Raw genomic sequence first — 14,414 nt, forward strand, 5'->3', positions numbered from 1 at the left:
CTTTAGCCACACAAACACACGGTGTTTCGTTGTTTAAAATTCCCGGAGGTGAAGCTTTACTATGGATCAGAGCGGTCAAGCGAACATGGATCCCGACCACTTGTCAACCGGCAGGTTTTGGTGAGAAAATTGTGGTAAAAAGTCGCCTCTTACCGGAGATTAGCGGAACTTCTGTCGTGCTGCTGCTGCCGTGACTTATTCCCTCAGACACTGGTGTCAACACACCCGTGGACACACCCCTCCGACTATCAGGTACTATTTAATGTCACTAAAACACTAGCAACACAATAAGCAGATAAGAGATTTCCCAGAATTATCCTAGTAAATGTGTCTAAAAACATCTGAATCGCTCACAATGCAATCGCCTTTTTTCTTTAAGCTTAATTTTTTTTTTTTTTCTTGTCCTTCGCGATCAATATCCTCAGCCACGAATCTTTCATCCTCACTCAAATTAATGGGGAAATTGTCGTTTTCTCGGTCCGAATAGCACTTTTTGTAGGAGGCTCTCTTTATAAACAATGTGAGGATGTGAGGAGCCCCCACACGGGTAACGTCATTGTCTGCGACTTCTGGTAAAGGCAATGCTTTTTTATTAGCGACCGAAAGTTGCGAACTTTATCGTCGATGTTCCTTTCAACAAAAATATGGCAATATCGCTAAATGGTCAAGTATGACACATAGAATGGACCTGCTATCCCCGTTTGAATAAGAAAATCTCAATTCAGTAGGCCTTTAATATCTGCATTTCCACCGCACACAATTGTATTAAAGAAATCAAATAAAAGGAGCAATACCTTAAATAGGAAAAATATAATTACAACATTAATCACATTATATTTTGATTATAAAATGTTTTTAAAAAATGTTAAACCTTTTTTTTTTCATATTCAGTAATCTCAATGTTTGACTTTTTGTGTGCTAATTAAATCCCATTTTGTACTGAACTGGCCACAAAAATAAAAATTTGACTTTATTTAGTATTTGTATGCCAATTGATAAAACAAAAAACTACACACAAAAAACGTTTTTTTCTATCATTTATTTGATCTAACATGACTTTGTTGAATTTCAATCATAATTTTGTATCAACTGGTTTTACACAACTTGTGTGTTAAAAATACTGATATGAAAAATAAAATTACCAATTATAAACAATACCTGAGAAATATTATTTGTCCAATTATATAGCCATTGTTTGGAAATATTTTGCAAATAATTCATCATACATATGTACAACAAAATACATTTAAAATAAATACAAAAGAAAGACTTTTCCATGAAAGGATATGAATGTATCAAAATCTTAATTGCTATTCGCCTGAAAAGATTTAAAGGGCTTATGATGTACAGGGAGGGCGTGGCACTGAAGCGGAAGATTGTTTTCCCCTTGTTTATCACTATGAACGTCTGGAGAAAGAGAGAGAAAAGAAGAATGGGTTATTCATATAAAACATCTGGCACATATTACAAAATTTAGGTGCAACATTTGAAAAAAAAAAGTCTGAGTCACGGGCCTCTGCTGCATTGTCGCCCTTCCAAGCACAGCGCAGCTTCTCGCAACATACAAGTCATCGACCCGATATCTTTCCTAAAAGTCTCCACCATGCTTACTGCTTTGGAGTTTCTGTTCCATCTTGTCTTTACCCTTGGCTGCTGTGTGATGTAATGCCCCTTCCCTTTACAAAGGACGCAGCGTGAACATAGCACAGAGGTGCCGCTTGCATCAGTCTTGCAGCACTCTCGCTATGACAAAGGCAACAAACAGATGCATGTGGAGCGCCACTCTGTGCTTGCCAAATGATGCTCTTCGGCGCAGGTCTAAAGCTTTTACTGGAAGAGAACTGCAAAGACTGTCATTGATCAGTGGCCGATCTGCTGACTCCATGCTCTCAGCAACCACTCCCCACCCATAAACAGCAATGGGCCAAGTGGAGCTGGGCACTGGAGTGTGTGTGTGCAGTGAGTGTGTATGTGTGTGTGTGGGTGGGCGGATGTTTTCGTGTGAGATGTGTGAGGACCGACTATGCACATTATCATATCATTATTACACAAGAGGTTCTGTTCAAAATATACATACTGTAAATAAACAGAGGGTTCAATCAATACAATGTAGTGGGACGTTTACGGTGGTGTCGTTTCAATAGGAAATACTGTACCCAACAGCAGGGGTCACCAACGCGGTGCCCGCGGGCACCAGGTAGCCCGTAAGGACCAGATGAGTCGCCCGCTGGCCTGTTCTAAAAATAGCTCAAATAGCAGCACTTACCAGTGAGCTGCCTCAATTTTTTTTAATTGTATTTATTTACTAGCAAGCTGGTCTCGCTTTGTTTGACATTTCTAATTCTAAGAGAGACAAAACTCAAATAGAATTTGAAAATATTTCAAACACTTGGTTTTCACGTGTTTAAATAAATTCATTTATTATTTTGTACTTTGCTTCTTATAACTTTCAGAAAGACAACTTTAGAGAAAAAATACAACCTTAAAAATAATTGTAGGATTTTTGAACACATATACCTTTTTACCTTTTAGATTCCTTCTTCTTCTTTCCTGACAATTTAAACCAATGTTCAAGTACATTTATTTTTTTTTATTGTAAAGAATAATAAATACGTTTTAATTTAATTATTTATTTTAGCTTCTGTTTTTTCGACAAAGAATATTTGTGAAATATTTCTTCAAACTTATTATGATTAAAATTAAAAAAAAATTATCCTGGCAAATTTAGAAAATCTGTAGAATCAAATTTAAATCTTATTTCAAAGTCTTTTGAATTTCTTTTAAAATTTTTGTTCTGGAAAATCTAGAAGAAATAAAGATTTGTCTTTGTTAGAAATATAGCTTGGTCCAATTTGTTATATATTCTAACAAAGTGCAGATTGGATTTTAACCTATTTAAAACATGTCATCAAAATTCTAAAATTAATCTTAATCAGAAAAAATTCATGGAACATCCATAAATTCCTTTTTTTATTTTTTTCAAAAAGATTCGAATTAGCTAGTTTTTCTCTTCTTTTTTTCAGTTGCATTTTGAATTTTAAAGAGTCGAAATTGAAGATAAACTATGTATCAAAATGTAATTTTCTTTTTGTTCCCTATTTTCTCCTCTTTTAAACCGTTCAATTAAGTGTTTTTTTCATCATTTATTCGATACAAAAAACCTTCCGTAAAAGGAAAAAAAATGTACAACGGAATGACAGACAGAAATACCAATATTTTTTATATATATATATAGATTTATTTATTAAAGGTAAATTGAGCAAATTGGCTATTTCTGGCAATTTATTTAAGTGTGTATCAAACTGCTAGCCCTTCGCATTAATCAGTACCCAAGAAGTAGCTCTTGGTTTCAAAAAGGTTGGTGACCTCTGATCTACAGTGTGTGGCCACCTTTTTTAACTGTACGATTTCATCCTAGCCTCTGGTGAGGGCGGTCACATTCTCCGTTCCCTCCTTCTCTGCTTGCTCTCTTTGTCTTTGTCCTTGTCTGAACTTTTTAAAAGCCTCTTTCTTTGCGCTGTCCTCTAATCCAAATTTCAATATGAATATGATCAGCTGGACTCTTGGCGCAATTGAAACAGTCTTTTCGACAAGAAAAAGAGGTTCGGGGGAGTCTGGCTGCCCTGATGGAACCATCGCTGCGGGTTACGTGCGGGAATCCTGGAACTCATGGAGGATCATGTGCCTCTCAGCTCTTTCCATCGAGGACGTCGAAGACATCTACCTATTTGGAGCTGTGATCACGGGGCACTTGCTGATTGGGCTGGGCATTGCTCTGGTGTATCGACAAATTCGGAAGACGATGGCAGCCACTCAAGGGGCCCAACGGCTGTTCAACGCAACGGAATGATTGGGTCGGGCTGTGGGAACACAGAATTGTGCGATTTCTGAGTTGAATCGCAAAATGGATCTCATCTTGGAAAAGTTTGCAGAGAAGGAATAATTAATTGGAACTGAAAGAGATCCAGCATGGACAACAGAGAAGATAAGTCAATATTTTGTTTTCTCGAAGGAAAACAACTTTTTATCTACGATTTGGACTCCCTGAATGGCCTTGGCATGGAACAGGCTGTTCTGAAGGAAATCTACCGAAGACTCCTCAAGATAGACACTTTTGACCTTCCTTTTTGTCAATAACATCTGTAGCCGAACTTTATCGGCCTCAGCCATACAAAAACATTCACCACCTCTCCCGAGTTAATTGGGCATACACGCACACACATAACCCCTACCCTTGAATCAACACCCTCACCACCGCTTATCTCCTCTGGGGTTGTGGATGGCTGAGCGGCGCTACAGAGCGAACAGCGGGCCTGCGCAAACCCACCCCTCCTTCTGTTGCAAGTTGGTGTGATATATGTATGTTTAATGTGTGCCATGCTGAGTGAGGTTTTTTCCTTGGACTCAGTCTAGACCTCTCCTGAGGGTCTAGCCTTGGACTGATATTTTTTTACTCCCCGACCCCTCTCCTAATGTCACCCTTTTCTTATCTTTTTAAGGAGCGCTGTAACCAGCTGATCCGTCGGCGGTCTCGTCTTGTCCCCCCCTGTAACGTATGTCTGCTCCTAGCGGGACTGTGCCGAAAATGTAATTTGAGTTCTAATGTGTCTTGTACATGTTGGAACGGAAAAATAAAAATGGTTCTGATTCTGATTCCGATTAATGTTTTAAGTCATATATTCAAGTGTGAAAAAAAGTTCCTGTTATAAGTTAAAAACAACAATACATTTAATTGCGATGCTTGTCGTACTGTAGATGTGCATCACAGATTTCCCATACCCTGTGTTTACTTTGTGTTTATACTTTCACAGTAAACTGGGTGGAAACAGATACTTGTCATACAAGTGTAAAAAGAAGTCCACCTCCGCTTCCATTACTACTATAAAACACTCTGCCTTCACTTTGACTACAAGTAACAATGTGTATGCTAACGCCAAAGACTACGTACAGAATTGATTGTGAGTCTGTTTTACTCAGTTTGAAAAAAAAATCCACAAAAAGCCAAAGAAAAAGCAAAATACCAGCCCAGAGAGTTCATTTTGTTTAATTTCTCAGCTATGGAAGAGCTATCTTTTGCCGTATGCATGGCTTCTCTCCTCTTGGGGTTGTTTGCTCCATATTTTTTTTTCGACATTAGTTCCACGTTTTAGAAACGTCTGTATTACTTCATTTATCCTACTTAAATAATCAATATCTGGACCTTTGTCCATTGATTTATACTTCTCTATGTCCTAATAGTGATGCATCTGAGAATAAATCATTTAACCCACCCTTACAGGAAAGTATTAACCAATAAAGTAGAACGGTACTTGACCTCAACGTTAATCTAGAACGAGAGTATTTTACGGTGGTTAACATCTATTTACATTTGTGTGACAATAAAAAAGTGTGAGGTACATTTTAAAGATCAAATCAAATGCATTCAAACTTAATTTATATAGCGCTTGCAAGTGACAAGCACAAAGTGCTGTACAAAACAAAACAAAACAATAATAGAAGAGAAGAAAAAACACACACGCATTCACAGACATGCACATATAAACACACACATACTATTGACAATAACAAGGCAAAAACAAAACTTGGCATGGCACTGAGGATTTGAGGTAAAGTGTCACCTTTGAGGCATCCTCACTGGAGAAAAAAATCTAATTTAACGCCGTACATGTATATATATTTTAAGATATGTTTTATACTATATATATATATATATATATATATATACATATATATATACATATATATATACATATATATATAAAAACAGATACATACGCACACACATACATATATATATATACATATATATAAAAACAGATACATACGCACACACATACATATATTATATATAAAATATACATACATATATACATACATAACAGGGGCGCCGAAAAGGGAAGGTAAAGGAGACAGATTCTAGGGGCCCATGATGGAGGGGGGCCCAGAGAGGCCCCTAATGATGATGAAATTATAATACAGAGGGGCCCTGTAAAGATTCTTTTCATGGGGTCCAAAATCCCTAGCGGCGCCCCTGCATATATATGTATACGTACATATACATACCTATGTATGTATACATACATACTGTATATAAATATACATATGTATGTATAGTTAAGGTAAGGTAAGGTAAAGTACCACTGATAGTCACACACACGCTAGGTGTGGTGAAATTACCCTCTGCATTTCAGACATCACCTTGTTTCGCCCCCCCTGGTAGGTGAGGCGAGCAGTGAGTAGCAGCAGTGGCCGCGCTTGGAAATCATTTTGTGATTTAACCCCCAATTCCAACGGAGGTAATGGGCCCCATTTTTATAGTCTTTGGTATGTTATATACATATACATAAATACATATACACACATACATATATATATATATGTATATATATATATATATATATATATATATACTTCATCTCTACAGAACTGTTTCATGAGGGGTTCCCTCAATCATCAGGAGATTTTTTTTATATATGTATATATATATATATATATATATATATATATATATATATATACACACACACATATACGTATATAGTACATACATATATTTGTATATATATACATTCACATATACATATATATATGGTGTATACATATACATATATATGTATTAATATACATGTACATATACATATATGTATTTATATACATGTACATATATATGTATTAATATACATGTACATATATGTATTTATATACATGTACATATACATATATACATACATATATATATACATACATATATACATACATACATATATACATATATACATATACATATATATATACATACATCGAGAGGAGCCAGATGAGGTGGTTCGGGCATCTGGTCAGGATGCCACCCGAACGCCTCCCTAGGGAGGTGTTTAGGGCACGTCCAACCGGTAGGAGGCCACGGGGAAGACCCAGGACACATTAGGAAGACTATGTCTCCCGGCTGGCCTGGGAACGCCTCGGGATCTCCCGTGAAGAGCTAGACGAAGTGGCTGGGGAAAGGGAAGTCTGGGTTTCCCTGCTTAGGTTGTTGCCCCCGCGACCCGACCTCGGATAAGCGGAAGAAGATGGATGGAGGGATGGATATACATACATATATATACATACATATATATATACATACGATACATATGTATACATACATACATATATACATACATACATATATATAACATACATATATTATATACATACATACATATATATCATACATAGTATATAGTAATAGCTATTAGACATGTGTAGTGTGTATATATAAATGTGTGGTAGTATGGATACATACATTCTACAGTATACAGTACTATACATATATATGTAACGATTCGTATAGTAGATATATGAGGTGTATCAGGGTATGGAAGTATAGTCTGTACAGTTACAGTATCATATATTTACAGTCTATAATATTTCAGTAACAGTACATAGATTATATATACTTACATATAGTCTTTCATAATACATATATATATACATATATAGTATACATACATATACATATATATATACATACATACATATACATATATATATATACATACATACACATATATATACATACATACATATACATATATATACATACATACATACACATATATATATACATACATACATATACATATATATACATACATATATATATACATACATACATATATATACATACACACATACATATATATACATACACACATACATACATACATACATATATATATACATACATACACATATATATATATATACATACATACACATATATACATACATATATATATATACATACATATATATACATACACACATACATACATATATATACATACACACATACATACATACAAATATATATACATACACACATACATACATATATATATACACATACACACATACATACATATATATATATATATATATATATATATATATATATATATATATATATATGTATATATATATATATATATACATATATATATCCATCCATCCATTTTTCTACCGCTTATTCCCTTTTGGGGTCGCGGGGGGCGCTGGCACCTATCTCAGCTACAATCGGGCGGAAGGCGGGGTACATCCTGGACATATATATATATATATATATATATATATATATATATATATATATATATATGACAAAATACATATATATCGGTCTGTAAAGCTAAAAGGCCAGTGCCAGAAGACCTCAGGATCCGTGAGGATTAATACAGTAAAAGCAGGTCAGATGCCAGAAGTGCTACTGGCAGTTTGGTTATGTTTGGGTTTTCCTGTGTTTAGAATCACTTCGTGTCCAGATACTCTTCTTTTGTCAGTGTTTTCTGTTTGTTCCCTGTGTTTTGCAGCTCCTTTGCTTTCTGTTCCATGTCCTGTCAGCACACCTGTTCTATGTTTAATTTAGTTCTATTTAGTTCCACCTGGTCCCTCCTTCAGTGTTCTTGCTCTTCCCTTTGAAACCGATGCTTTGTGTGCTATGTTGGGTTCCACGCCTCTTTGTAAATAATAAATTGTGTTTTATTTGCATTCCGCCTGCTGTTCTCTGCATCCTTGGGGTCACGCGGAAGCAACGCTCACCACCCCGTGACAGAAATTATCCAACCCATGAGTGACCTCACAGAGATTTCAATGGCAGAGATGTTTTGCCTTTTTTCAAGCACCCTCCCACCCATCCCTGTTTGTTTGTTGAGCTCTTTGGGGACGTCTGGCCTCCGTCCCCTGGGGGGGGGAGTATTACTCCAGTAGGTCTGCAGATGCCCCCATCTTCTCCAGAAGATCTGCAGATGCTGCAATCTTCTCCAGTGTGTCTGCAGACGCCGCCATCTTCTTTGTCTCCTGCTGTGCAGCCGCCGCCTTCTTCGTCTCCAGCGGGCTCCTCGGCGAGGCGCTTTTTTCGTCTCCAGCGGGCTCCTAGCCGAGGCCGCGACCTCCAGCTTGTCGGTCGCTCGAGCGGCCATCAGTACGCAACCCCCTCGTCGGCCTAGAGTGTTGCCGTTTTATCGACGCCCTCCGCACGCTCAGAAGCTATGCCAAGGACCTTGGCATGGACGATTGCAGCTGCTCGTGCACCGTGGCCACTCGCGTCTGCCTTCTCGTTGGCCACAGATGTGGCCATACCGTCTGCCCACCCAGATGCAGCGGCGTTCAACTCGCTGCCGCCATATGGCTCTTTCCTGCTGGCTGTGGGGGCACATGGCCTGGACTGATGGTCGGCTTTTTGAGGCCAGAGCGCAGTTTGGAGACCCTCCGCCATTCTTCCCTCTACCCTTCCTTGGTTTTGGACTTTTTATTAAACTTAGGAAGAGGAGTTATTGTCAAAAGTGCTACTGACATTTTGGGTTTTCCTGTGTTTGGAATTACTTCCTGTCCTGGTGCTCTTGTTTTGTCAGTGTTTCCTGTTTGGTTCCTGTGTTTTGAGGCCCCTTTACTTTTTGTTCCATGTCCTGGAACAAGAGCAAAGTAGAACCTAATTAGTTCTACCTTGGTCCCTCCTTCAGTGTTGGATCATTCTTGCTCTTCCTATCGAAACTGATGCTTCGTGTGTTGTTTTGGGTACCACGCCTCTTTGTAAGTAATGGTGTTTTACTTGCATTCCGCCTGCCGTTCTCTGCATCCTTGGGGTTACACCAAAGCAACGCTCAACACCCCGTGACATCAGATATCAGAAATTTAAAAACTAATAGAACTTTAAAATCGACCCTGAAGTGGACAGGAAGCCAATGCAGCGACTTTAAAACTGGTGTAATGTGTTCCCGCCCTCTGGTCTTTGTTAGCACGAGTGCCGCTGAGTTTTGTAATAATTGTAGACTTCTGATATTTTTGGGGGGAAAGCCCGTGAGGAGGGCATTACAAAAGTCTAAACGACAGGAAATAAAAGCATGCATTGGCACCTCCGTGTTGGCCTGAGATAGAAATGGGCAGACTCCCATTATGTTCTTTAAATTCTAAAAAAATATATTTCTGTAATATTTTTAACATGTGGGATGAAAGTCAGCTCGCAGTCAAAAATCATGCCCTTATTTTTTATAGACTGTTTTAAAATTATGTAATTTTGGGAAACGTTTGTCCCTCTGGTCTTCAGGACTTATAACTCTGTTTGGTCCAGATTTGTCCTGGTTGAGCCGTAGGAAATTCACTGCCAATCAATGAGTAAATGTTTAAAATCTAGATAAAGGGTTATCTATTAGTCCTGTGTCATCAGGAGACACGGCAATGTATAACTGTGTATCATCAGCGTAACTGTGGAAGCTGATGTCGTGTCTCCTAATGACATCTCCAAGGTGCAGCAGATATGATTAAAAAGAATGGGATCAAAAACTGTGCCTTGAGGAACCCCACATTCTATCTCATGGGTTCCTGAGGAACATGCATCCATACTTACATAAAAACATTTGTCTGTGAGAGAAAAGCAGAACCAGTAAAACAGTACCAGAGAGGCCCACCATGTGCCAAAGTCTCTTTGATAACATGTTAAGGTCTACTGCAGGGGTGTCAAACTCATTTTAGATGGGGGGGCCACATGGAGAAAAATCTACTCCCAAGTGGGCCGCACTGGTGAACTCACTGCATGATAACTTAAAAATAAAGAAAACTTCAGATTGTTTTATTCGATTAAAAATAAATGCTGTTGTTGATTTTTTTACACTTACATATTGTGGTTAATATTATTCTACCTTTATTTGTCGTTATTGATTCTCTCTGAATAAATTAGGTGAAAATTTTCATCAGTCAACTCATTGGTGTTAATTTTCAATCTATCAAGACAAAAAAAATAATATCAAAATCAAATTACAGGATGTTATTTATGTAGTTTGCTCATGTTCCTTGACTGGTGCACTAACATCATGTGGTTTATTTTTTTTAACATATGTAGAATCATCTACAAAGATACAAATAATTGCTATTGTGACATCTAGTGGACACATTTAGAACAGCTGTTTCTTTCATTCAAAAATGTTGGCTCATTTTTATATTTAGCAAACTCATCCCGCAAGCCGGGTAAAACCTGTTCACGGGTCTGATTCGGCCCACGGGCAGTATGTTTGACACCCCTGGTCTACTGTATCAAAAGCAGCGCTTAGATCCAGTAGAACCAACACTGTTAATTTTTCGATCATCTAAATTCCCCCTGATGTAATTTCAAATCTTAAATAGCGCTGTCTCGGTGCTGTGGTTCATCTCGAAACCAGACTGATGTCTTTCTAAAATGTTATTTATATTTAAAAGTCATTGACTTGGTTAAACTCTAAGTTGGAGAGAGGATGGTAGTTATTAAAAATGTTTAGGTCCAAACTGCTCTTCTTCAGGAAGGTCTTCACCACCTTCGCTTTAAAAGCGGCAGGGAAGACCCGTCAGAAGAGAGCCGTTCATATTAGTTCAAATCAATCGCCTTCATCTTACACAAGGATGTTAAAATATATTCCGCCAAAAGCTGCATGTCCAAAAATAATTAAATCAAGGTTGCACGGGCCATTTATTTTACTAAAGCAAATAGACACTGTAATGTGAGTAACTTACGCAAGAATGGCAATAGAATCATAAGCAAGAACATTGTAATAAGACCCTACTGGTAACATATATGCAAACAAATGCTGGGGAAAACTCATCCTTCTCAGATACACAAAAAAAAGATGGCCACAGTGACAAAATCAAATGTTCAGTGAGTAACATCCAAAGTGTGTTCATCTTTAATAAAAGCAAACACACACCAAGGTTTCCGTTGTTATGGAGGCCCCCTTAACAATAAAGAGCCACTGCCTAAACTAAAGCCTTTTTGAAAAAAATGTTTTTAAATAAATAAAACTAAAAATGTTCCTGTCTAGCTTATCAGCCAAATCATATAGTTGATGTAGATGCCCATATCCGCTGTTCAGATTAACTTTACAAAAGAGAAGTGTAGGACACTTCTCTTGTTGCCTTATTTGTATGTGACTTTATTAAATATATTTATATTATCATTTGGTGCTAATCTAAAGTCTTAACAAGCTGCTACACTTCGTACTGCCTCTGCCTCTGTCAGGACGTCTCTGCTGTAGCACCCAGCATTGTCCCACACACACAACCATCTTAGTATCTCAGGTAAGTAGGACTGTCTTGTGTTTTGTTTTTACTTTACGTAAAAAATATTGAGATATAAAGAAAACACAACCAAAAATTGTAGGCTTTTTCACGCGACGAAGCCGGCCTACTTCACCACAGTCTGTTCCCCGTGCGTATACCTGGCGGGACACCACCTTAACTGTCATGTGTGTGTGTGTGTGTGTGTGTGTGTGTGTGTGTGTGTGTGTGTGTGTGTGTGTGTGTGTGTGTGTGTGTGTGTGTGTTTGTCTCCCAGAGGTCAGAGGAACGGTATTGCTGACAGGACGCATGCAGTGTGTGGATAGAAGGAGATATGAATGATGAGCAATTTCAAAATGAGCAACATCCCTTAGAGTAAGTGCAAGCATACTAATGCTAATGTTAATCAAAACGGAACTACATGAAGAACATCATGCATGAGAGTGGAGGTCAGGAACTTTTACCAACTTAAGGCAATGGGAAATCATGTATATTCTTTATTATTTGATATCTAGTACACGTAATGTATCTATACACTTGGAAAAAACGTAAAACATTTGAAAACATGCCCAGCAGAGCATGCTAGGTTGAACCAATAACCCTATGTCATGAATATTTGATCATTAAAACTAATCATTCAAACCTTATTATTATAAAGTTATCATTATTATTCTTAAACATGTAATTTTTACATTAATATTAAATTGTTAAATATCACCTGCAATATTTTGTTATACTTAATTACCAATTATGTATATGTTTATTATTTTATCATTATCATATTTATTTTAATCAGATTTTTATATGTACATGTTTTTCAGGCCAATTATTTTTTATTACATCATTATTTTTGTTGATTAGATTGTTACTCTTTTTTCTATTCTAATTTAATCTAAAATTACACGGTGATTACAATGCAGCATGGATTTTTAGTTACCAAAAATGTTTCCTAGCCAGACAAAGGTCAACTAAAGCATCTTTAGTTAGTCTGTAGATAGCGCCTGCACCAAGATGACAGGACTAAACCATTTTAATTCCGTAAGAGAACTATAGTTACATAATAATTTTTTTAGGACGACAATCATTTTAAGCACCACAGTCTTGTAGGTTTGTTGTGTGTTTTTAAAGGCTAGTTTCCAGCAACTAATTGTTAAAAATAACATTAAAGGGGAACATTATCACAATTTCAAAAGGGTTAAAACCAACAAAAATCAGTTCCCAGTGGCGTATTTTATTTTTCAAATTTTTTTCAAAATTTTACCCATCATGGAATATCCCGAAAAAAGGCTTTAAAGTGCCTGATTTTCGCTATCTGTAAATCCACCGTCCATTTTCCCGTGACGTCATTTAGTGATGCCAACATGGGCGATAGGACAGCAAGATATAGCGACATTAGCTCGGATTCAGACTCGGATTTCAGTGGCTTAAGCGATTCAACAGATTACGCATGTATTGAAACGGATGGTTGCAGTGTGGAGGCAGATAGCAAAAACGAAATTGAAGAAGAAACTGAAGCTATTGAGCGAATAGCTATTGAAGCTATTCGGCGATCGCCTTCCAACCAACGATTGAGTGTCGCAGGGTATCCATACATCTCTGTGCCATGTCTGTCGTAGCATCGCCGGTAAGATGTGCAGGAGCAACTTAAATCCGTCGATTTGTAAGTGTTTGTTTGGCATTAAATGTGGGTGGAGTGAAAGGCTGGATGCAAATATAGCTACAAATGTACATACAGCTAGCCTAAATAGCATTTTAGCATCGATTACCTGGCAGTCATGCAGCACCCAAATATGTCTGATTAGCACATAAGTCAATAACATCAACAAAACTCACCTTTGTGATTTTGTTGACTTTATTGTTGGAAATGCATCTGCTTTGAGTGTCGCAGGGTATCCATAGATCTCTGTGCCATGTCTGTCGTTGCATCGCCGGTAAAGTGTGCAGACCAAACGAGGGACTTTCGGATCTTTTGACAACTGGTGCAACTTGAATCCGTCGATTGGTAAGTGTTTGTTTGGCATTAAATGTGGGTGGAGGGAAAGGCTGGATGCAAATATAGCTACAAATGAGGCATAACGATGCAATATGTATATACAGCTAGTCTAAATAGCATGTTAGCATCGATTAGCATGCTGTGCTAACCGATGCACACTCCACGTAAGTCAACTTGAATCCGTCCCTGATCATGTTGTTACACTCTCCGACAACACACCAACGAGGCATGATGTCTCCAAGGTACGGAAAACAGTCGAAAAAACGGAAAATAAAAGAGCTGATTTGACTCTATGTTTGTAATGTGTTTGAGAAAATGGCGGATTGACTACCTAGGTGACGTCACACCGAAAGCGAACAATAGAAAG

General features: G+C 37.5%; 1 protein-coding gene across 6 annotated transcripts in view; it reads right to left on the minus strand.

Annotated features, from left to right (window-relative positions):
- Positions 1–14,414, minus strand: part of scn8ab (sodium channel, voltage gated, type VIII, alpha subunit b) — a 150,792-nt gene that overhangs the window by 83,986 nt on the left and 52,392 nt on the right. For all 6 annotated transcript variants that reach the window (XM_061875160.1, XM_061875162.1, XM_061875163.1 and 3 more), the window contains exon 3: positions 1,289–1,407. In XM_061875160.1, coding sequence (XP_061731144.1) covers positions 1,289–1,407 — 119 coding nt within the window. The remainder of the gene's footprint in view (positions 1–1,288; positions 1,408–14,414) is intronic.

This window comes from Nerophis ophidion, linkage group LG16, assembly GCF_033978795.1.
Source record: "Nerophis ophidion isolate RoL-2023_Sa linkage group LG16, RoL_Noph_v1.0, whole genome shotgun sequence".
Lineage (NCBI taxonomy): Eukaryota > Metazoa > Chordata > Actinopteri > Syngnathiformes > Syngnathidae > Nerophis > Nerophis ophidion.